The 25,960-nt window shown below is 39.0% G+C and overlaps 1 protein-coding gene across 12 annotated transcripts in view; it reads right to left on the reverse strand.

Moving 5' to 3' along the window:
- The window catches only part of LOC126278659 (zinc transporter 6-A-like), a 471,888-nt gene that overhangs the window by 4,244 nt on the left and 441,684 nt on the right, over positions 1 to 25,960 (reverse strand). For 9 of the 12 annotated variants that reach the window (XM_049978881.1, XM_049978875.1, XM_049978874.1 and 6 more), the window contains 2 exons: positions 21,935 to 22,037; positions 11,190 to 11,306 (listed from right to left, as the gene is read on the reverse strand). The exons of 2 other annotated variants lie outside the window; for them this stretch is intronic. In XM_049978881.1, coding sequence (XP_049834838.1) covers positions 11,190 to 11,306; positions 21,935 to 22,037 — 220 coding nt within the window. The remainder of the gene's footprint in view (positions 1 to 11,189; positions 11,307 to 21,934; positions 22,038 to 25,960) is intronic. One more of the 12 variants, XM_049978877.1, reaches the window with a different exon arrangement.

Raw genomic sequence — 25,960 nt, forward strand, 5'->3', positions numbered from 1 at the left:
TGCAGGGCTGCATGCCTAGTCCTGATTGCAGAGCAGCATTTGTCACTCTACCAAGGAACAGGGTGCCTCTTCAATTGTCCTGTGCACTGTGGAATGGATGCTTCAGCGGTGCAGCGGATCATTTTGGTAATATGATCCACCTATTGTGAACATTCACATGATGTTCAAACTGGGCTAGCCGATTGTAAAGCATCCAGTCTGCTCTACTGAGCACCCATCGAAATGGTTTCCTTTTGGGTTCCAGCCCATCTGGTAGGTCAAACCAGATCAGAAAGTGATCACTTCCATGCAAGTCATCAATCACTTCCCATTGAGCAAGGTGAGCAAGGACAGGAGAAAAGTGAGAGATAGATGGCAGAGAATGGCCCAGTTCCAGTGCAGAAGTGCATGTTATGTTCCATATTTAACAAACATGCATTTGCTGACAGGAGAAACCTCTCAGTTGCTCTACTCCTGGGGCAGGTAGTTGCAGAGCCCCAAAGACCATTATGTGCATCGAAATAACACAATGGGGTGGGGGAGCTGTGTAAAAAGGTCGTTGAGAGCCTCTTTGTTGAGCGATTTATGTGGAGGCAGATACAGGGAACATATTATCAACAGAAGACGCATGTGCACTGATAATGCAACAGCTTGTAAATTTGCTGTATGGGAGAGAGGCGAGGAGTAGTAGTCAGTACAGATGAAAATACCTAGTTCTCCTCTAGTTTTCTCTCCACTAAGGTCATCCTTTTTGTGGAGTACATAGTCTCATACCACAGAGGTGTATGGCCGATTAAAATTAGTCTCCTGCAGTGACAGACACAGTGGTCAACCCTGAGATAGTAGACAAAGTTCCTCCATAGGCATCCTGAATCCCTGCAAGTTCCACTGAAGTACAGGAGCCATTTCATTGGCATGGTTTTAATTTACCCCTATCGTTGTACTGGGCAGGTGAAGAACTTGTAGAGCAGGGGGCTGAAGGGGCTGCCTGGATCTGAGGCACCTAACTCTGTGATGTCTTCTCAGCAGTCAGATGTGAAAGAATGACACTGATGGCACTCGATGCAGCTTTTGACCTGAACATTGTGATTCTGCACACTACCCATCTGAGGATGAGGGGGACAGGGGATGTTGAGAGGCATTTTGCTTACAGAGTGCCCTCTTGATGCTCACTACGGAACTATTGCTAGTCTTTTCTGTGACAGTTGCTTAATCCTTACTCCCTTTGCCTTGCGTGTACACATGCAAGTACAGGTGCTGGTGGTGGATAGTAGTTCGCTGGACGTCATCTGCATCAAAGAGTTGACCTTAGGAACAGAGTCTGTGCCAGAGAAGCATTAGAGGTGGTAAAGACATGGGGGGGGGGGGGGGGGGGGGGGGAGTGGCGCTTCATCACCTTATATTCCTTTTTGGCTTCTGCGAAGGATATCCACTTGCTCACTTTTAGTTCCTCTGCAACAACAGGGCAATCTCAGCTTCAGACTATGTGGCTTCCAAAGCAGTTAACACAGACTGCTGGAGATGGACAGCCAGTCCCAGCTTCATGGGCTGCTTTCCACATTTCCTGCAGGTTGCTTCGCCCCCACGACTTTGGCTGAAAGCTATAATATGTAATGGTCTTTTTGTTGTGCCTGTCCACAACTCAATGGGTCATCTTTATGGTGAGTGGAAACTATCCTTTGCTTCATGTTATTGGTACTTTTATTTATACTTTATTTTTGTTGAGCAGCACATATCACTGTTTACACAATCAGTTCAATTCCTGCTTCAGACATGTAAAAAAAAAAAAAAAAAAAAAAATCTTTCACTCCACCTCTGATTGAGATGGCACACTGCAGCGGCACAGAGCCCTTTTCAGCCAGCTGTGTAGCTAATATGACTCCACTCTGAAACTCTTTATTGATAACAAGTTTGTTTGTTTGGCCATCCTCCACAGCAAGTGCAGAAATACTTGTTTTGTAAATAAAACTGCATTTTCTTACTGCAAATTAATTTTTCCCAGACACTTTTCACCTTTTTATTACTTTAAGGCATCATCAGTGGGATGGTATGTGGTAATCTGTGTTTCCTCTCATCTGGTCTGGAACCCGCAATACCACTTTATTACCGACACACAGCACAATTCTGTATTCTGAACTTTTTCACACTGTTCACAATGTTTCTCCTTTTTTGTGGTGTACTATTATTCTTTTCCCAATTGATATAGCTATTTCTTCAGACACTGTGCTTTTAGCAATGAAATATTACAACTTCATTATGTGTTGCCACATAATGAAATGCTGCAGCTGCCTGTGACATCAGCAATACTGTCTAGCCAAACCAGAGAATTGACTGTATTGACGCCACACTGCAGAAATGTGGACAGCAAAGATATTGCAGCAAATTACTGCTGTAAGATATGGTCCATGTAAATACCTCTACCATCTGCAGCACCTGATACAAATCATATTTGACTTGCAGACTTTTGAATCTTATCACCCATTATACATTTTCAAGGAGCACATTAATGTTTTAGAGTTATACTTCCTTTAGCTTTAAGCCTATGTCTGCGTCTACATGACTACTATACAGTTCACAATTAAATGCCTGTCAGGAGGTTCATAAACCACCTTTAAGCAATTTCTCTACCACTCTGAACAGTGTATGATAGAAACAAACATTTAAATCTTTCTTTGTAAGCTCTGATTTATCTTATTTTACTGTGATGATCATTTCTCTCTATGTAGGTGGGTACCAACAAAATATTTTTGCATTTGGAGCAGAAAGTAGTTGATTGAATTTTTGCAGAAAGATTTCACAGCAGCAAAAAATGCCTTTGTTTTAACGACTGCCATCCCAACTCGTGTGTTATCATATCTGTGACACACAGTAATACTACAGAAGAGGATGGACAAAGAATATTTATTGTGTGCTTTGGTAAAAAAATTTCTCAATCACATTTAACACTGTGTCATCATAAATACTTGAAAGTACAGTATCCCTCTTGGCCTGGACATAATGACACCCCTGTCTTTAGGACAATGACAAAAAGACTGTTAATATAATTTGGATCCAGAACTAATAACACAATTCAATTACTGATTAAAAAATTTTCAAAGTGAAAAGCATTTTTCAGATAACTGTCAGACAATATAATTTCTGATAGATAGCTCTTTGTTATTTCAGGTTTTTCAGCGGGACAATATTGTTAAACTTCAGCCATTTCTGCACTGTCAAAATTCACATCATCACATTTAATGAATTTGATCAAGTATGCCTAGTATGCAGCACAATATGCAGAACAACAGGCACAATAATTCCTTTTTCCATTCGAGTTCTGTATAAATGAAACTGTTCTCATGTCACAGCTGCATCTCCTAATTTTCCGATTGTGTGCTGGGTGGGAAGGTCTGTACAAATTGGAGTTGTAAGTGGTTCTTCGTGTAGAAAAAAAATGAGTTCAATGAGTAGTTTTAACTTTTTTTTAGTACTTGCAGTGCATCTTAGCAGGTAAAATTTTGACAGTGCATTTCTTTTGGTGTATTCTTCTCATGCGGAAAAATTCACGGTAGGTGTTGGCATGTAGGACTGGACCACTCGCTTGTGAGTATGTAGACGTCTATCTCTAATATGTAATTGAAGATACTCAGCCATTGTTGTTGTTGTTGTGGTCTTCAGTCCTGAGACTGGTTTGATGCAGCTCTCCATGCTACTCTATCCTGTGCAAGCTTCTTCATCTCCCAGTACATACTGCAACCTACATCTTTTCGAATCTGCTTAGTGTATTCATCTCTTGGTCTTCCTCTACGATTTTTACCCTCCACGCTGCCCTCCAATGCTAAATTTGTGATCCCTTGGTGCCTCAAAACATGTCCTACCAACCGGTCCCTTCTTATTGTCAAGTTGTGCCACAAACTGCTCTTCTCCCCAATTCTATTCAATACCTCCTCATTAGTTATGTGATCTACCCATCTAATCTTCAGCATTCTTCTGTAGCACCACATTTCGAAAGCTTCTATTCTCTTCTTGTCCAAACTATTTATCGTCCATGGTTCACTTCCATACATGGCTACACTCCATACAAATACTTTCAGGTATGACTTCCTGACACTTAAATCTATACTCGATGTTAACAAATTTCACTTCTTCAGAAACGCTTTCCTTGCCATTGCCAGGCTACACTTTATATCCTATCTACTTCGACTATAATCAGTTATTTTACCCCTAAATAGCAAAATTCCTTTACTACTTTAAGTGTCTCATTTCCTAATCTAATTCCCGCAGCATCACCTGATTTAATTTGACTACATTCCATTATCCTTGTTTTGCTTTCATTGATGTTCATCTTATATCCTCCTTTCGAGACACTGTCCATTCCGTTCAACTGCTCTTCCAAGTCCTTTGCTGTCTCTGACAGAATTACAATGTCATCGGCGAACCTCAAAGTTTTTATTTCTTCTCCATGAATTTTAATACCTACTCCAAATCTTTCTTTTGTTTCCTTTACTGCTTGCTCAATATACAGTTTGAATAACATCGGGGAGAGGCTACAACCCTGTCTCACTCCCTTCCCAACCACTGCTTCCCTTTCATGCCACTCGACTTTTATAACTGCCATCTGGTTTCTGTACAAATTGTAAATAGCCTTACGCTCCCTGTATTTCACCCCTGCCGCCTTCAGAATTTGAAAGAGAGTATTCCAGTTAACATTCTCAAAAGCTTTCTCTAAGTCTACAAATCCTAGAAGCGTATGTTTGCCTTTTCTTAATCTTTCTTCTAAGATAAGTCGTAAGGTTAGTATTGCCTCACGTGTTCAAACATTTCTGCGGAATCCAAACTGAACTTCCGCTTCTACCAGTTTTTCCATTGGTCTGTAAATAATTCGCATTTTGCAGCTGTGACTTATTCAACTGATAGTTCGGTAATTTTCACATCTGTCAACACCTGCTTTCTTTGGGATTGGAACTATTATATTCTTCTTGAAGTCTGAGGGTATTTCGCCTGTCTCATACATCTTGCTCACCAGCTGGTACAGTTTTGTCATAATTGGCTCTCCCAAGGTGGTCAGTAGTTCCAATGGAATGTTGTCTACTTCCGGGGCCTTGTTTCGACTCAGGTCTTTCATTGCTCTGTCATACTCTTCACGCAGTATCTTATCTCCCATTTCATCTTCATCTACATCCTCTTCCATTTCCATAATATTGTCCTCAAGTACATCGCCCTTGTATAAACCCTCTATATATTCCTTCCAACTTTCCGCCTTCCCTTCTTTGCTTAGAACTGGGTTTCCACCTGAGCTCTTGATATTCATACAAGTGGCTCTCTTTTCTCCAAAGGTCTCTTTAATTTTCCTGTAGGCAGTATCTATCTTACCCCTAGTGAGATAAGCCTCTACATCCTTACATTTGTCCTCTAGCCATCCCTGCTTAGCCATTTTGCACTTCCTGTCGATCTCATTTTTGAGACGTTTGTATTCCTTTTTGCCTTTTTTGCATTTTTATATTTTCTCCTTTCATCAATTAAGTTCAATATCTCTTCTGTTACCCAAGGATTTCTATTAGCCCTCGTCTTTTTACCTACTTGATCTTCTGCTGCCTTCACTACTTCATCCCTCAAAGCTACCCATTCTTCTTCTACTGTATTTCTTTCCTCCATTCCTGTCAATTGTTCCCTTATGCTCTCCCTGAAACTCTCTACAACCTCTGGTTCTTTCAGTTTATCCAGGTCCCATCTCCTTAAATTAGCACCTTTTTGTAGTTTCTTCAGTTTTAATCTACAGGTCATAACCAATAGATTGTGGTCAGAGTCCACATCTGCCCCTGGAAATGTCTTACAATTTAAAACCTGATTCCTAAATCTCTGTCTTACCATTATATAATCTATCTGATACCTCTTAGCGTCTCCGGGATTATTCCATGTATACAACCTTCTTTTATGATTCTTGAATCAAGTACTAGCTATGATTGTTATGCTCTGTGCAAAATTCTACCAGACGGCTTCCTCTTTCATTTCTTCCCCCCAATCCATATTCACCTACTATGTTTCCTTCTCTCCCTTTTCCTACTGATAAAGTCCAGTCACCCATGACTATTACATTTTCGTCTCCCTTCACTACCTGAATAATTTCTTTTATCTCATCATACATTTCCTCGATTTCTTCATCATCTGCAGAGCTATTTGGCATATAAACTTGTACTACTCGAGTAGGCGTGGGCTTTGTGTCTATCTTAGCCACAATAATGCGTTCACTATGCTGTTTGTAGTAGCTTACCCACACTCCTATTTTTTTATTCATTATTAAACCTACTCCTGCATTACCCCTATTTGATTTTGTATTTATAATCCTGTACTTCCATGACCAAAAGGCTTCTTCCTCCTGCCACCGAACTTCACTAATTCCCACTATATCTAACTTTAACCTATCTATTTCCCTTTTTAAATTTTCTAACCTACCTGCCCGATTAAGGGATCGGGTATTCCACGCTCCGATCCGTAGAATTCCAGTTTTCTTTCTCCTGAAAAACTATGGCCGTAGTTTCCCCTTGCTTTCAGCCGTTCACAGTACCAGCACAGCAAGGCTGTTTTGGTTATTGTTACAAGGCCAGACCAGTCAATCATCCAGACTGTTGCCCCTGCAACTACTGAAAAGGCTGCTGCCCCTCTTCGTTTGTCTGGTCTCTCAACAGATACCCCTCCGTTGTGGTTGCACCTACAGTACGGCCATCTGTATCACTGAGGCACGCAAGCCTCCCCACCAACGGCAAGGTCCATGGTTCATTGGGGGGGGGGGGGGGGGGGGACGGACTCACCCATTATGCTAACTGAATCAGAAACCAAACCACACGTTTGTCTGGCCTCTCAACAGATACCCCTCTGTTGTGGTTGTACCTACGGTACGGCCATCTGTATCGCTGAGGCACGCAAGCCTCCCCACCAATGGCAAGGTCCATGGTTCATTGGGGGGGGGGGGGGGAGGGGGGGGGGGAGTCAGCCATTATGCTAACTGAATCAGAAACCAAAAATGCTGATTTCCAGATGTGGTATTCGACCAGTCTAGCAAAACTGATTAAGCCCCTAATATGTAAACATGACAGTGAAAATTAGTTTATGAAATTCAGTTTTTGTCTTCTCGAAGTTGTGTCATATGTAAAAGTAGTGATTACACCAATTTTTGAATTTTAGCTAGTAGACAGATGTATGCATTTTTTGTTCTAAGAAGCTGGGTCCCACAGCTGAATTCTATATTCTGTTACATAGTATGTACAGAGAACGTACAACCATCCACATTACACAAGAGCAATGATACATACTTGGGGTTTTGCACTTTCTGTCTTGCAAACATGTTCTTATGCATATTCTCTTTCCAAAATGGGCTTTGAGATGATATGCAATACAGCATAATAGGTGTAAACAAAGCATAGGGCTACAGAGTGCTGAACAAAATGCATTTAGCTGTCAAGACAGCAATGTATGAAGCCTTCAGTGACCACCATCAAATCATGTTTAACAAAACCCAAAGAAATTCTGGTCATATTAAAAGCTGTTCGTAGCACCAACGTCAGTGTCTAGACACTCCCAGCTGAGATGTGGACTGAAATTGAGAGTAACAAAGCAAAAGCAGAAATGCTTAATTCCATTTTCAAATGCTCCTTTACAAACGAAAACGCAGGATAACTGTCCAAGTTTAATTTTTTTAGCTACTGAAAGATGAGTGAAATAGATATTAGGGCCACTGGAATTGAGAAACAGCTGGAATTGTTAGAACTAACATAGCTCCAGGACTGGATGGAATTCTTGTCAGATTCCATACTGTCTTTGCAGCTGCTCTGCTCAAAAGAATTGGGGGATCAGGTGAGATATCATACACAATTGACATATGATAACCCATTTTATTCAGATATCAATTACAATTGTAATTTGTGTGTGATCCAGTACAATATTTTGCTATCTCAACTCTTTACTTGAGATTTACATGGCATTTACGTAGAACGAGGCACCACAACAGTGAAACAGTTATACTCGTTCCCCTCTAATACAGTGTGTGATCACCGGCCAGTACAGTTTCTTGCACGAGTACAATATCCAGCTCTTCAACCGCTGACCTGCGGGAGGTGTTGGTCTGGCTGCAGTGCATCTGCCAAGTGCATCCCAAACATGCTAAATCGGGTTTAATCCAGTGAACAAGCTGGCCACTCCATTCATTCAATTCAGTCAGCTCCAAGCATGTTGTCCACCAGTGCAGCTCTGTGGGGACAGGTGTTATCGTCCACCAGAAGGAACCCACCTTCTATGGCACCAGCGTAGGGCACAACAAAAGGTCGAAGGATCTGATCTCTATACCTCTGAGCAGTGAAAGCACTATTCTGAATGGCATAGAGGTCCGTACAACCACCAATACTAACTCCTGCCAACACCATTCATCCACCACCATGATATGGTGATGTTTCCTGCACATAGCAAGATATCTTGACTCATCTGTGAACAGCACCCAGCACCTTTTGTTACTACTCCAGTCCTGATGCTCCTCCGTTCAGTTTCTGTGGGCTAAACGGTGTCGTGGTTTTAAAGGGGCACACACCACAGGCCTCCGAAGGCGATTTCAGACTGTTTGTATTGATATTGGGCATCCTGTTGCTGCCTGGAGGGCGTGTGGCAGCTGAGTTGCATTCCGCCTCCTGTTTCGATGGGCTGTTAACATGAGATAATGGTCATGTCATTACCCATGGATGAAATTGGCCTTGCCTTCTTTTAACAGTTCCTGTTGTCTGAAATCGCATCATGGTCATGGTAATTACACTTTAGGACACTCCAATAGCTGCAGCTACTTCCCTTTGTGTCTGTCCCATTTCCAACTGTCCTGTGGCTCACCATGCCATATCTTCGGGTAAGTCACATTGTTGCTGCATTACACTACCTGCTCACTTCACTATTTGAACCCAATGGCTTATGTAATTCATTTGGTAGTGTAAATATAAGTCAACACCAACCCTCTCTGCAGCAACTTTCTGTTATAACCACTATCTCGGTGGCCGTAATGTTGTTGCCTCCACTCCATAGAACTGACAGGAAGACATTGAACCATTTTAGTTCATTCTGACAGTGACAATACATCAGAACCTAGATATCTCAACTGATCCCCTAATTGTCTTGACCAGTGTATAATATATCACAGATATCTGAAACAAAAAGCCATGCCCAGTAGTTGGAAGAAAGCACAGGTCACGTCCATTTACAAGAAGGGTGGTAGAAGTGATCAAACGAAACTACTGCCCAATACCCTTGACTTCGATCTGTTGCTGAATCTTGGAACACATTCTGAGCTCAAAATTGATGATATATCTTGAAAAGAATGACTTACTCCATGCTAACCAGCATGGATTTGAACACACTGATCATGCAAAACCCAACCCTCACTTTTCTCACTTGACATACTGAAAGCTTTGGCTCAAGACATTTAGGTAGACGGAATAGTTCTCAGTTTCAGAAAGCATTTGGAATCAGTGCCGTATAAACACCTATTTGATCATATGTAGTATCAGGTGCAATTTGTAACTGGATTGAGAGTTTCTGGTACGGATCCTCCCTGGTAAGTTATCAAGGATGGGGCTTTGATGACAAATGTAGAAGTAAATTCGGATGTGCCCCATGGAAGTGTGATGAGACCCTTTTTTTTCATGGTGTATATTTATGACCTTGTGGATAATATTAACAGTAACCTCAGAGTTTTTGCAGATCATGCATTTATCTATAATTAAGTACTGTCTGAAAGAAGCTGCTTAAATGTTCAGTCAGATCTTGATAAAATTCCAAAGTGGTGCAAAGATTAGCAACTTGCAGTAAAAGTTTAAAAATGTAAAACTGTGGATTTAACAAAACGAAAAAACATAGTCTTCTATTGCTATAACATCAATGAGTCATAGCTGGAATCGGCCATCTTAAACAAATACCTGAAACACTTTTTATAATATGAAATGGAAAGATCACATAGACTCTGTTGTGGGTAAAGCAGACGATAGAATTTAGTTTACTGGTAGAATATGGGGGAAGTACTATCAGTCTACAAAAGACTGCTTAAAAATTAGCAACAATCCATTCTAGAATATTATTCAAGTGTATGGAACTCGCACTAACAGGGGATACTGAACATATACAGAGAAGGGCAACACAAATGATCACAGGTTTCTTGGACCCATGGGAGGGTGTCACAGAGATGATGAAGAAACTTAACTGGCAGATACTTGAAGAGCCTTGAGAAAGCTTACTTACAAACTTTCAAGAACCAGCTTGAAATAATGACTCTAGGTATACACACCACCCTACATATTGCTAACATAGGGATCATGAGGACAAGATTAGATTAAGTCTAGCACATACAGAGGCATTTAAACAATCATTCTTCTTGTATTCCATACACCAATGGAACGGGAACAAAACCTAATGACTTGTACAATGAAATGTGTTACATTTTTTATATTTACACACAGTAAATAAAGCTATTTAAAACTGTCTGTGATTGAATAGTTCTTTGGGATAAAATCTGTTATGAAACAGCCTTTATTGGGTAATTTTATGTTTTTGCATTCTGATGTAGAATTTACATCTATTTTCACATTTATGACAAAATTCCTATTTTTCAGGTCCCTAGTAACTGGTATGTAGACAATTTTTTTCCTCAGACAGAGAAAAATCACTACAGCTTTAAATCTAAGCAAGACAGCAGCTTTGTTACATTTATTGGTTATTGCCTCAAATCTGAGTGCAACTTTGTTATATATGGAACGTTGATTGTTGCTTTGATGGACAAGATCCCATGGACATCAGTCTCTTGAATATTAATCATGAATCGCTTATCAACATACATGTTTGGCAGGTACAAAGAATTGAGCAAAACTTATTGATACATAAGCTGTAAGATGGAGATTTTTTTATTATTGGTTGTACAAAAAAGATTAAACAGTATGAAGCTGCCTAATGGGGCAAACGCTACACTCCTGCGCAGGAACAACTGACTTTATGCACAAAAACAGTGCACTAACTGGAACAGATTAATTATATTTTTTGAGCTGAAAGGGAATACAATGCCACTGGTTCACAAAAACCACCTTCACATAAAATGTCATACCAATGAAATTACTATCACTGCGTAGGAACATTTTCATAGCATAAATATTTACGTCAACAATAGTGTTCTTTGAAATAACAAGCAGCATAAAATATAACAATAATTTTACCATTTTTCCAAATGAAAGTGTCCAGAAATGTTCATTTCGAAACTCAAGCACACCATCGATGGTTAAAGACTCTCTAAGGCATTTGTCAAGCTGCCCAATCACATGTGAAGGTGTTGTCTAAAAGCAAATAAAATAAATGTTACAACAAAATATGTTTATCAAAAAATTCTTATGAGATTGTGTAAGAAAACTGAATTTTGGCAGTTGTACTCCAGTGTTTATGTATAAAAACCTTACATCCATGCCTGAGAGGTGAAGAGGTATAAGTCCAATTCCCACAGTTTCAACTTACACCGTATTTTTAATTCCCACACACTGCGAAGTTATGCTCCAACCAATGACTGAGTTATGGTAAAATCAATGGTTGAGTTTTGATCCAATCAATGACTGATTTAAGAAATGTTGAACTGACAAACAGCCTTTTAGCACTGCCTAAATTGGGCAAATTCTGGATCACAAATGAAGCAATGAGTGGATATTAGAAAGAAGGTTTAAATGGTGGATACTGGACTTCTCCTCCTATACCTCTCAGGTACAGATATATATTCAATGATTACTAAATTAAAATGATACAACAGTTTCTACACAATGACAACCAAAGTCTAGCACTCTAAATTATTTTTGTTAACTGAGATTAAATGTGTTCAAGCAATCAGTCACTCTAAAATATACTATTTCCATTGCTGTGCTAATCAAATGGATACCATTAAACCATTATTTTTCATAATTTCAGAAACTAAATTATTCTGGTGGATAAAAAGATTTTTTTCAACATCCTTCTTCATAAAGAAGCAAGGTAGCTAGTGACATATAAACCTATTCTCCTTCCCAGTTCCTTTCACATTGCTGAGAACCATCAAAAAATTACTGCATATTAAGGGAAGAAAGAGTCCAGTTTATTAAGAGACCGGGTAATTAGAAATGGATAGATGTTTGAACTGGGCCAGGATATGGAAGGTTGGTTAGTTTGTTGTTTAAAGGGACTAAACTAGTAAGGTTGTGAGTCCTGATAGGTAGAGGTCTGCGCAGATGCGGATATCCGTGGTATTTGTTAATTAACGGATAAAATCGTGACCGGTGCGGGTATCTGCGCGTCATCTGCGGGTAATGAGCAAGGCATCTGCCCAGTATGTACGTTGCAAGGTTAGTTCAGAACTTCAAGTCTGTTGACATTCTTGGAATCTTGCAGGGCCCGGCTAGAGCGGATGTGTGTTGTCCTCAGCCCTGGCTGCGACCAACGTCGCTGTAACCAAGAGACCTGCGCCTAATCCGTTTCCGCGACAGTGTCTTTCGTGTAGCCTCTGAAGTGCTCTCTGGGTGGCAAACCTGCCCACTGTCTACCAGACAGGTGCCCATTGCAATTTTCCGCTGCCTGCAGTTTGCGCTTTGTGGTGACAGAGTGACAACGTGCATCCTAGCAAATATCAGTGAGAGTTCTTTCTTCAAATGAACACCATATCGATGGATACAATTTCGTGTAAGGTGAAATAAGGTGATTTTACATTAGTGAAGGAAAACAAATTGAAATCACCAATTTGGAAAAAATTCGGTTACGTATTTGATTGCAACGAAAAGATAAAAGATATAGTGGCTTGTTTTACATGTAAAAAAGTATATTCCTACACCGGACACAAAAGTGGAACTTCAAATTTGCCAAAACATTCGTGTGAGGCTGGACAAAGCAGCATAATTACTTATTTATATACCAAGAGAAAGTTCCTGAAGTTCTGCCAAATTTGAAAACAGCCGCGACAGAAAAACTTATAAATCTTGTCAGCAAAGACATTTTACCATTCAAAGTTGCATGTGGATCTGGGTTTCTCGAGACGGCACAGTTTCTTATTGATGTGGGGGCCAAGTACGGTGCAGTGAGTGCTAAGGAACTGCTACCTCATGCAACCACTCCTAATTTCTATAACCACTGATTTTGTTGTCACTCTTCGGAAGACAAGTTATTTCTTCCAGACAACGTCACTTATTGCTGGCAGTTTAACTTTTTCACGGGTGCGCCAGTGTTTTGCAGTGTAGGCCTAATACCGTAAATATTGGAAGTGACGAGGACTGAACGCGTAAGCTATAATATAATCATCAGCTGACATGAATGGCTTCAAAAGTTTGACACTGTCGGTAAATGATGCAATGTGCTAGTAACAGTTTAAAACCATTGTCATTTTCAGCTGCCTTGGCACAATAGCAGAGAAATATAGTTGTTTCTATACACGCATTTCCATCATTTGATACTAGTACATTAAATTTTATTTTTTAAAATAGCGTTTCCAATATCACGAGAGCCGAACCGCTACTGTGTGTGCTCCAGACTGCCAATGCTTTCCTGTTTGGAATGGTCTGCTTTAGACTAGGTATAGAACATTTACTGTGATTTAAGAAGTCAAAATTAGTTAAGTTGTCCCAGAAATGGCACCCTAACAATAACTATGTCATTACATAACATAATTGTAAGTACTACTGTCTATTACTATGCATTACTCATTCAAAACTTCAATATATGCTGATGCGGATAAGGAACTTGTGCATGCGGATTAATTGCTGCGGATGTGGTTGCGGATTAGGACCTTGCTGATGTGGATTGCACTTTTCTTATCCGCGCAGTCCTCTACTGATAGGGAAGGAAATTGGTTCGTCTTCACAAGAACAATCTTTGAATTTGCCTTGAGCTATAGAGGGAAACTACAGAAAACTCAACTCCGGAGGGCTGGATTGTGAAATATTACTGTATCTCATTGCTACCTATCTGAATCCCTCGGAGTGCATTAAAGATAAACACCAGCCCTAATTGTCCAATTGTAAAGTGACCTGTTTCCAAATTACATGCAAAAATAACCACTATTTTAGTATACATATAATTCGAAAACGATGCTTTGCTGATTAATGTTGTTCTTATGTGAGAAACATAATATAAATGTGAAATTAATACTGTAGCTAATCGAAAGAAATGTAGCACATGGTCAGGATGTACCAGTAAACCTATCAGTATAAAATTACTACAGCAAATTAAATAGAACACATAAATAAAGCATGTTAATTGAATCTCCAATATATATTAGCAATAAAATTTGGGCACTAGTTGATTTGTTACAAACAAATTTAGAAATATAATTGTTACCTGTAACATAATTGGTCAGAAAATGTTATATTAACTCATAACTAAGTTGAAAATAGGTTCACCTTGTTCAGCACGAAGATTGTAAATTTTTAGCAATGTGTATCTCATATTCGGTTTAACTTTTAATTGTGATTTTACATAAAATTGTAATTTTCATTGTAAATAATTGTTAACAAAAGTATAAATAGAGGTCACGCAGGCGCCTTGGGGCAATCGTTTTTTGGCTAGGGTTGTGAGCAAATGTATTGTAGGCTCACTCGTTTGTTGATTGTTGTAAATACTGTGTCATTTGATGTCAACTTTGGGTACATGTGATGCAACCGGTACAGTTCATCAGGCTCGGACACCGGAGTCCTGGAAATATATTGATATTAAAACTGCACTGTACTTTGGAATTTATTTAGGAGTTTTCCGCAATCCTTTTCATCATCGACTGGGCATTTCACTCAAAACATTTGCAATGTGGAGGTGGGAAAATATAAACATCTCAATTGGGAACTGAACCCTGCTCCTCCAGAATGAGAATCCAGTGTCTTAAACAGTGATCCTCCAAGTTTGCTACTTCAATTTTTTGTTGATGTGTTTAGAATACATTATATTGTTTGGCTTTGTTAGTCAGGTGTAAAGCTTCCCACAAGTCATCATATAGTTGAGGCACTGAGTCCCAAAAGACACATTAACGAGACTGAGAATTGCGCTCGGCTTTCAGATGGATCCTGCTCATGTAGAAACACACACACACGTGTGTGTGTGTGTGTGTGTGTGTGTGTGTGTGTGTGTGTGTGTGTGTGGGTGCGTGCGTGCGTGCTTGCACATGTTCTCTGAACACTTGTTTTTGTGCCTATCAACAACTCAATATCTCGATTACATAGCGAGCTGTTACCTTCACTCTCTCTAATTTTTTTCTGCTCCACAACTGACTTCCCAGTGCCATATTGATATTAAAAAATTTGGCCATTTTGAGCCCAAGCCAAACATGTCAGTCTTCATGGTGGACTTGAGAAGAGATGTGTGTCTTAAAATCTTATGTGGTACTCTGATCAGCATCACCTCTCCACATTAGCAACAGCTGTTTTAATATGCTCTGGGACTTACAGTTCTAATGGTGCTACTGAAGTAGAGCATTTCTTTTGATTTTCTAAACTGAAACCAATAAAAAAAAGTATGAGGGAAATTTTCAAAAAGAAAAGTACTGCAGGTGGTAATAACGAAGGAAAATAAAACTTTGCAAAAAGCAACACAATTGTCCTCAAGATTTTTTTTAATACCACAAGCACTACAAACAGACAGGATCACCATCAAAGTCTAAAAAAAAACTTTTGGAATACTCAACATTAATTCCATCTAAAGATCAGTACATTAAACCACCTGTTGGAAAAACAAAACATTCTAAAAATACAACATTCTAATCCTTGTAATACCAGAAACAAATATTATGGGAGATATACAAGATATGTGGATAACTTGTAGGTGCTTCAAAAAGAAACCTGGTGCAAGGATCATAGGAAACACATGTAATCTCAGAACTGGTGAGACTGATATCTCTGTCAACAGAAAAATATTGAAATCTGTCACAAAATTTGTCGTCTTTTGGATGACTATCATTTTTGACATCTGAATACATAAACAGATTATACACTTGAATCAACTGTCATGTCTCAATCAATAGTGGCTACAAACAAAAAAAGGGAAGAATCCAAAGGAGTAATACAATCACGACAACAGTAAAAAAAATTCCTCATAAAAAAAGTGTCATTACAGATAATGGTAGAGTGTCTGCCACTTACAAAATGAGAAAAATAAACTGTTCACAATCAATCAATCAATCAATACAACTTTGTAAATCCTTCAGTCTAAAATTAATGTCCACTTTCTTCTATGCTATTACATGTGTCTAACTACCACACATCATTCAGTTGTAGGTGAGTGGCTCCCTTTTCTCATTCAGGGTTCTGTACCTCATTTGGTAAAAATGAAATCCTTATAGCATCATTTTGTTGTCCATCTGTCCACCCAACAGACTGTTAAAATCCCTTTTCCTCAGGAACGGGTACACATATCAAGTTGAACTTTATGCCTCATACTAACGTGTAAGGCCAACTGACAGTGAAACAAATTGATGCAACCAAAAAGACAACCATTTATGTCACATTATTTGATACTCAATCTTGAAAACCTGTAGGGTGCTTCCCATTGATCTGTAATGATGAAACTGGACAAGAAGCAAGGTTTCCAGGATAACTAAAGGGAAAAAAAATCTGAAAATTGTTGATTTGTAATTATCTCACACGAAAAAAGTTGTCATTTGTTTCTGACTGCCTGTCTGTCCGTCTGTCTGTATGTTAAGAACCCTTTTTCTCAGGAACGGGTATACGTATTATGCTCAAATTTATGTTACATACTAAAGTAACCTGGTAATGTAATAAATGTAAGTTTCAAAGTCAAAGCAATCAAAAGACACAAGCCTTTATTGTCGCAAACCCTCTCATTAAAACCTGTAGGATACTTACCTTTGACCTAGAATCATGAAATTTGGTAAGAAGCAGCATTTAGCAGTACAAGTAAAGAAACAAAATCTGAGAAGGGTTAATCTGAGGTTATATAATACAAAAATATTTTTTGTCATTTGTTATCCAACATCAAAATTAAAATTAAAACACTCTTGCAAGTCTCAGAATTCCTGGGGCCATTATCTTACTAGTATCAACAGGCAACAATCATCAAGATTCTTGATTCCCGGGATTGATGGACTGTCCATAGAGATAATTAAGTTTCTAAAGAACCCTCAGAGTGCGAGTCCTACTTGCATGTGGCCAATTTTTATTTATTATTTTCATCTCACAACATTTGTCACTGTAGCCAAAAATTAAAAATACAGATTGATAGCATGCAGCTTCAATTAATCATCCAAAATAATTAGAAGAAATCAGGAAGCTGCCAATAAATCTAAAGGAGGGGCAGGGGGATAGGTGAAAAAAAAGTACATGTTAGGAGAAAAAAATTCAGAGAATATGTATAAATCACATTTAGTGAAATAAAGGGTGTAAATAACTCCTAGATAACAGAAAATTTACAAGAATAAAATCAAAGAAAAACACAAAATGTTAAAAACCAAATGTAAAAACATTTTAAAAATGCTACAACAGAACATTAAATAAGACATGGAAAGTTGAAGAGGCATTTCAAAGGAATAACACAATATGTCTCACAAAATATTAAATAAACTTCACTCTTGAAGAATTTTGATAGAGAAAAGAAACTTGGGACCTGAATTTGACAATGCAAATAATTTTTCACTACACGTTTATTACTAAGCTAACTTCTCAACTTTGTAGCATCCAAAATAAGATCAATCTTCCAAACAGTAGACAAACAAGATGTGAACTCTGCACCACCTAATTTAGAAGAACCAACAACTTAAGAATTAAAAAAGGAAACAAAGAATCTACAGAAAATGGCACATAACAAACTTTCAGAAGCAAGACATACAAACTAGGTAGATAGAAAACTGATGCCTGGATATGTTTAATAATCCATCATCATCATCATATTTCAATACAGGAAATACACTGTTCATGTAGCCACCGTCTCCCATCATCCTTAACATTCTAACTTAACAGTTTTTCAGGCGATCAAAATTTATCAGTTTCTAAAGAGACAGATAAAACAAGTACAAACATTTGTAGGGGAGTCACACTTATTCCAAAACTCACAAAATCCCATGTTAGTGCAATATGAAGCAGAGTGGAAAATCATATTGATAAAAACTGGAATATCAGGATAAAATCTACAAAGAAAGGTTATGCAGAAACCACATTTATAGAATTTTAAAGAACATAATAAGTCATGGGATACCTCCTAATATATCATGCCACACCTCTTTCTGACAGGCATAGCGCAGCAACTCGAAGTGGCATGGACTAAACAAGTCGTTGGAAGTCCCGTGTACCCTGCCTCTATTGCCAGCCACAATTGTGAAAGAGCTGCAGGTGCAGAACATTGTTCGTCAATGAGCTCTCCATTATGTCCCACAAGTATTTGATGGGATACATGACAGATGATCCGGGTGGCTAAATCATTCACTTGAACTATCCAGAACAGCCTTCAAACCATTTATGAATAACTATGGCCCAGAGACACGATATCATTGTTTGGAAATGAAGTCCACAAATGGCTGCAAATTGTCTCCAAGTAGATGAACATAAACATTTCCAGTCAATAATCAGTACAGTTGAGCCAGAGCGTCCAGTCCATTTTTGTAAACACAACCCACACCATTATGAAGCCACCACCAGCTTGCACAGTGCCTTGTTGACAACTTGGGCCTATGGCTTCATGGGATCTGCACACACTGGAACCCTATCATCGGTTCTTATCACCTGAAATTGGCACTCATTGGACCAGGCCACAGTTTTCGAGTCATCTATAGAGTGCAACTGTTGTGGTCATAAGCCGAGAAGGGGCACTGCAAGGAAGATGATGTGCTGTTAACAAAGCCACTCGTGTTGGTTGTCTCTGCCACAGTCCATTAACACCAAACTTCACTGCACTGTCCTAACAGATATGTTTGTCATACATTCCACATTGATTTTTGCAGTTATTTCACACAGTGTGGCTTGTCTTTTAATATCAAAAACTCTATGCAAACACAGGTGCTCTTGGTCATTAAGAAAAGGCCAAAAGTGACTGCATTGTCAGTGGTGAGAGGTAATGGCTGAAATTTGGTATTCTATGCACACTACTGACACTGTGGACCTCAGAATATTGAAATCCCTAACGATTTCCGAAGTGGAATGTCTCATGTGTCTAGCTCCAGCTACCATTCCTCATTCAAAATTTATTTATTCCTGTTGTGCAGCCATAACTCCATCTACATTGGTATCTATACCCTACAAACTGTAGTGAGGTGCATGGCAGAGGATACTTCCCATCGTACCTGTTATTAGGATTTCTTCCTGTTCCATTCACGTATGGAGTACGCAAAGAATATTCAAATCTTATCCTCATGATCCCTATGTGAGCAATAAGTAGGAGGTTTTAGTATATTCCTAGAGTAATCATATAAAGCCGGTTCCTTAAACTTTGTTAATACACTTTATCGTGAAAGTTTACACCCGAGTCTGCCATTTGAGATCCTTCAGTATTGCTGTGACACTCTCCCATAGATTAAACTAACTTGTGATCATTCATGTTGCCCTCCTCTGTATACATTCAGTATCCCCTGTTAGTCCTATTTGGTATGGATCCCACACATATGAGCAATGAGTCATGCAATGATTTGTAATCCACCTCCTTTGTAGACTGATTGCACTTCCCCAGTATTCTACCAATAAACCAAATTCTACCACCTGCTTTACCCATGACAAACGATTTGATCATTCGATTTCATATACCTACAAAGTGTTATACCCAGGTATTTGTACGAGTTGACTGATTCCAACAGTGTCATAGATATTATGGTAATAGGATACTACATTTTTTTTCATTCTGTCAAGTGCAAATTTTATATTTCTGAACGTTTATAGCAAGTTTCTATTCTCTGCACCACATTGAAATCTTATCAAGATATGACTGAATATTTATGCAGCTTTTTTCAAGACAGTACTTCATTATAGATAACTGCATCATCTGCAAAAAGCCAAATTTTACTATTAATATTGTCTGCGATGTTATTAATATACAATACAAACAGCAAGGGTCCCAACCCAACACACTTCCCTGGGGCACACCCGAAGTTACTTCTGCATCTGTTGACTCTCCATCCAATTAACAGGCTGTGTCCTTCTTACCAAAAAGTCCTCCATCCAGTCACAAATTTCCCTTGATACCCCTTGTGATCATACTTTTGACAATAAGCAATGGAAATCTTTCCATATGAATCACCTGAATAAAATGACAACTCCACTAATGCACTAACCTTTTATAGTTTGAGTATACAACACTACTGTCATCTGTATATGTGCATATCATTATTCCATGACTTTCTTCACCCCAGTGTGTGTACTAAAACCTGCTCTTCATGCTACAAATTCAAGGTAAATAACAAACTGATAAACTTCAAAAACAATCACTCACAAATAACAAATCTAAAGTCAAAATTCTCAGGAAAATTCTTAAATCATTCAGAATACAGAGCAATTCAAAGTAAGGAGACACACTTTCACCTACACTCTTTAGATGCATATTGGGGGATAATTTTTAAGAAAAAGAAAAGAGTCAATTTATTGAAATTAATGACACAATCAACATGGAAAAAAGAAACTAAATAACTTGTGTTAGCAGAAAATTAACATTTTTTCTATATATACGAATGGAATATGACTCAAATATATCTCGTGGAAAAAATTCGAAAAGAAAATAAACCTATACATCTCCTCATCTAAACATGTTGGATACATTCAAATACTAAAATCTGACTTTGGAAAAATGAATGAAGGAAAAAAACTGAAGGACCCTAAAATCACCCAAAACAAGTGATTAATTAAACAATGGAAAGTCCAGGATGGACTAACAACATTATTATGAAATGAATAGACTGCTACTCACCAAACAGAGAAGATGCTGAGTCATAGAGAGGCAACAATGAAAAGACTGCTATGCATTTGAGCTTTCAGCCAAATGGCCATAATAGAAAACACACATTCACACAAGCACAACTCGCACATGTATGACCACTGTCACTGGCTGCTGTGGCCGGACTGCAGGCTGCTACCATGTCCAACAGGGGCCACAATCTGCATGGGTGGTGGGATAAGGTGGATGCATGGGGCAGGGAGGGGGAAAGACATAAGAATTGTGATGTCCGGAATTAAAAAAAAAAAAAAAAAAAAAAAAAAAAAAAAAAAAAAAAAAAAGGAGGGGGGTAATTTTTTGTTTTTGTTGATAGGAAAGAAAGAAAAAAGGGTGAATAAAGGTGAAGGGAAGTGGTTCTATTTTTACTGGAATGAACTTATTGATGGACATCACAAAAATTTATTTTACCTATATTTTTTTCTTTTACTCATCGAAGAAGACAACACAACACATATAAAAGAAATCATCACACTAATATTATCCACAGAATGATCGTTTCACAAGACACTTTCTAGCTCGACTGACTCTTAAGACTGAACAAGACTCGACTGACTCTACCCTCTCTCTGGACCACAGCCTCTTCACGTCCCTCTGGACCAGAGATTTCAACTGTGATTCGCACGCCGATTATTTAATTAATCGTACAGCTGCTGGGCGCACGCTTGGCGCGTCATTTAAATGGGGTTAAACGCACACCGCGAGAGGCGTGGGCTAGCGGTGTCTTACAGGTATCGCCACAGAATATCTTTGCAAGCATTTCAGTGAGGTACTATCCAGTTACATAGCACAGTCTGAGGTACAATCATATTTGATTCATCTTGTACCAAATGCTCATTAAATAATATAATACCTTCACATCTGCACACAGATCTAACATTGCTGTATAAACTTATTGGCACAAATAATACATAGAAGAATTAAGTCTATAACCATTTTAATAATCTCCAAATATTATTCTGTCACGCAGCATATACTTCAGATTTACTGTTGAGTTCTAGCTACTGATACTTCAAACAGAAACCAAAATATGTAGTATGATAAAACTTACCTGCAAAAGCACTTTCCCAGTATAGACACTCATAGGCAACATAGTTGCACACATCATGACTGCTATTAGTATGGCAGCAAATGTGTCAGCCATATGATAGTTCCTACGAAACGCAGAAAATGTGTTACACATAAAGCAGATTTAAGCACAATCATGCTGCCAAATGTATTTCATATTAAAATCACCCTCAAAAATAAATGAAGTAAGAAAATATATGTCAGTAATAAATTCTGCATTATACTTTGAATACAGCACTGGTGATCTGAGACTGCTCTCTGTGTGAGTCTATGGAATGAAAGCTTGTGTGTGTGTGTGTGTGTGTGTGTGTGTGTGTGTGTGTGTGTGTGTGTTGTGGGAGTGGGTAGAACATGTGCTTAAAATGGGGGAGAAACCTGCAGCTTGAATGCTAGTCACATAGTTGTGCTTTGACACACATCTATGGGTCATGCACCCAATCAGATGCAAGTGTGTAGTTGCCTTTTTATGTGATTAATGCATTTGATGGTAATGATAGTTAGCTTTGAGACATGAAACAGTGAAGGAAGCAAACAAAAAAAAAAAAAAAAAACTATGCAGAATGACAAGGCCCACTAGAAAACCTTGGATATTACATAAGACCTTAAATTTAATTGATGAAAGGAGAAAATTTAAAAATTAAGTGGATAGAACAGAATGTGGACACCAAAAACAAGAGATTAACAGAAAATGCAAAGTGAGAAAACAAGAATGATTATATGAGAAGCTGTAGAGGCATGGGTGTCTACAGAAAAGCGAGATAGCACTTACAGGAAATTTTTTGGAAAAAAGAGAAGCAGCTGTATGACCATCAGTAGCTTAGATAACAACACAGTACTAAGCAAATAAGGGAAGGCTAAAAGGTGGAAGGAATATACTACACTAAGAAAACAAACTTAAAAGACAATATTATGGAAAGGGAAGAGGCAATGGATGGAAATGAGATGTGTGATGTGACACTGTGAGAAGAAATTGACACAGTAATGAAAGACCTAGTAAGTTAAAATAAAAATATATACTTGGAGTACATAAAATTCCCTCAGAATTATTAAAGTTCTTTGGAGAATCAGCCATAACAAAATTGTTTCATCTGATACGTAGGATGTGGGAGACTGGCACACTACCCCCAGACTTCCCTCAAAAAGAAAGTATTAATCCGAATACCAAAGTTGAAAGGTGAGAGTATTATTGAGCCATCAGTTTAATGTGTTATGGTTGTAAAACAAAGATTATCTGCAGAGGAGTGGAAGAGTAACAGAAGCTGATTTTCAGGAAGATAAATTTGAGTTCCAGAGAAGTGTAGAAACACCTAAGGCAATATTGACACGAATTTTCTTAAAAAGATGTAAATACAACAATGAAAAGTATTGTGTGGAATACAAATAATATAAGGAGTACAAGTGCCATATCTGTCACCATATAATTGAGATACTGAGTGACTGATTTGAAGTACAATTTAAATCATTGATATGCATTTGGACAAAGTCTATCCTCAGAGTTAACTAATTCTGAAGTAACAACCCTTCCGCAAGAATGGGGGGGGGGGGGTGAAGAGAGAGGGAGAGGGGGGGGGGAGAGGGAGAGAGAGAGAGAGAGAGAGAGAGAGAGAGAGAGAGAGAGAGAGAGAGAGAGAGAGAGAGAGAGAGAGAGTGAGTTTTTCTCTGGTGTTTCAGCAGTTAGATACCAGCAGTTTCGTTTTTGCAATATACACTATTACACAAATGCTTTATGTGGCACCTGGTGTCAATGAAATAAATTTTCAGTGGAATATTATGTGCACATTCAACAGTATAGTCCCAAATTTGTCTCTTGCGATATCTGGTTCAACACTATATTAACAGAGAGTAAAATCTGAAGAATAACGAATACTCTAGCAGAAATTACTAGTACTGCTACCTACTGGTAGCAGACAGATAACATGGGACCCTTGATGGGGCACCACAGCATGTACACCACACTAACGTCATTCAAACAGTAACTACAAATTACAACTCATAGGAACTGTAAGTGAATGCAACATAGCTGTGCACTGCCTTTTTTGGAGAAAACTGTAAATGCTTTGTTGACCCTGACAGTATACAACCATCTCTATACAATCACTTTGGGATCATGGCATCCATCACACACAATGGTATAAGCCCCTGATACCATGGTTTACACTGAGCGAGGTGGCGCAGTGGTTAGCACACTGGACTCGGATTCGGGAGGACGACACTTCAATCCCGTCTCCAGCCATCCTGATTTAGGTTTTCTGTGATTTCCCTAAATTGTTTCAGGCAATTGCCGGAATGGTTCCTTTGAAAGGACACGGCCGATTTCCTTTCCAATCCTTCCCTAACCCGAGCTTGCGTGCTGTCTCTAATGACCTCGTTGTCGACGGGACGTTAAACACTAGCTACCACCACCACCACCACCACCGCCGCCACCACCATGGTTTACAGAGAAGGTAGGCAAGGAAACACTTGTAATGGAACCTGGAACAAACTGCATGATATCAGGAGGGTTGCCATTGAAGAGCAGGTTGTGATTGACCATCAAATGTCTTAAATAGAGCCATGCATTCCGGCAGATTTATCTGCCTGGGGTTGATTGCTCCATTTTCTTGACTGCATCTTCGTTAGTCAAGTTCAACTTTACTGGGAACAGAGTGCATGAGGCACAATGCTCGTGGCTCCTTCAGGTATCCGGCAGAGTCTGAAGGTCAAATTAATACAGTTTCTGAAAGTATTCAAGAGGCTACAAAGACTACAAAAGTTGACAGTGTTCCAGTACTGTAGTTGCTCCTATATCTATGCTGCATATATGCAGACCAAAGTGACAAGTAAAAATTTGTACCAAGGCCAGGATTTGAACCCAGGTCTCCTGCTCACTAAGCACTTGCACTTACCACCACCATCTGGAGGTGTGGGTTTGAATCCCAGTCTTGGTACAAATTTTCATTTGCCACTTCAGCCTGCATACAAATGTTTGAAATTTGAAAAGGTCTCTTTAACAATACAGTTTCATTTGATTAAAGCATCTGCACCTGGGTTTCAAGTGTGGTCCACCATTTCATTTGATGCCAAGGTGCTACTCCAATACAGTTGGAGAGCCTCTGCAATGCTGTTCAAGTTTAGGGGTATACCAATAGGCTAATGCATCAATGGGAATTTGGACTGCGGACGGAGGCATGATAGTGTTGTCCGTGCAATTGTGAAAGGCCACTGTGCCAGAATGGCATAGTGGTTAGTGCATCTGACCAGTAAGCACAAGACTTGGTTTTGAAGCCTGGCCTTGGTACCAATTTTCATTCATTGCTTCAGTCTGTAGCAGGTCTGTCCAAAAAAATTCTAGAACATTCATAATTTTGTGCCATTGCTGTGTTGGAGTGAAATAAGGTTGGCACCCCTGCACACATCTGTATTTAATGAGTGACTGCTGGAAGTTTCATGTTGTATGCCTGTTAGTGACTGTTCAGTGCTGTACTGAGTAGAACGTTGTGTTGCACATTTTGTGAATTCTAAGATAGCACAGTTAGAGGAACAATGTGTCTGCATCAAGATTTGCGTGAAACTCAAGAAATCCTTTACAGACACACACCAAATGATGCAGAAAACCTACAGTGATGAGTGCTTAAGCCGTACTCAGTATTAAAAATGGTTCACATGGTTTAAGAATGGCTGGAACGAAGTTAAAGATGACCCTCGTTCAGGACGCCCTTAGACATCTATTGATGACACTCATGTTAGGAATGTCAACAAAATTGCGCACGGCAATCGAAGAGTGACTGTCCGAGAGATTGCAAAAGAATATAATATTTCAATTGGATCATGTCATGAAATCCTTACACAGTATATAGGAATGCATTGTGTTGCTGTCAAGTTCATCCCAAGGCTCATGAGTCAAGACCAGAAAGACCATCTGTGAAATCATTGTGCTGCTTCATCCTCTGCACTCTACAGACCTGGTCCATGTAGACTTTTAGATGAGCTGAACCATGGACCTTGCCGTTGGTGGGGAGGCTTGCGTACC

The sequence above is a fragment of the Schistocerca gregaria genome, chromosome 6, assembly GCF_023897955.1.
Source record: "Schistocerca gregaria isolate iqSchGreg1 chromosome 6, iqSchGreg1.2, whole genome shotgun sequence".
Lineage (NCBI taxonomy): Eukaryota > Metazoa > Arthropoda > Insecta > Orthoptera > Acrididae > Schistocerca > Schistocerca gregaria.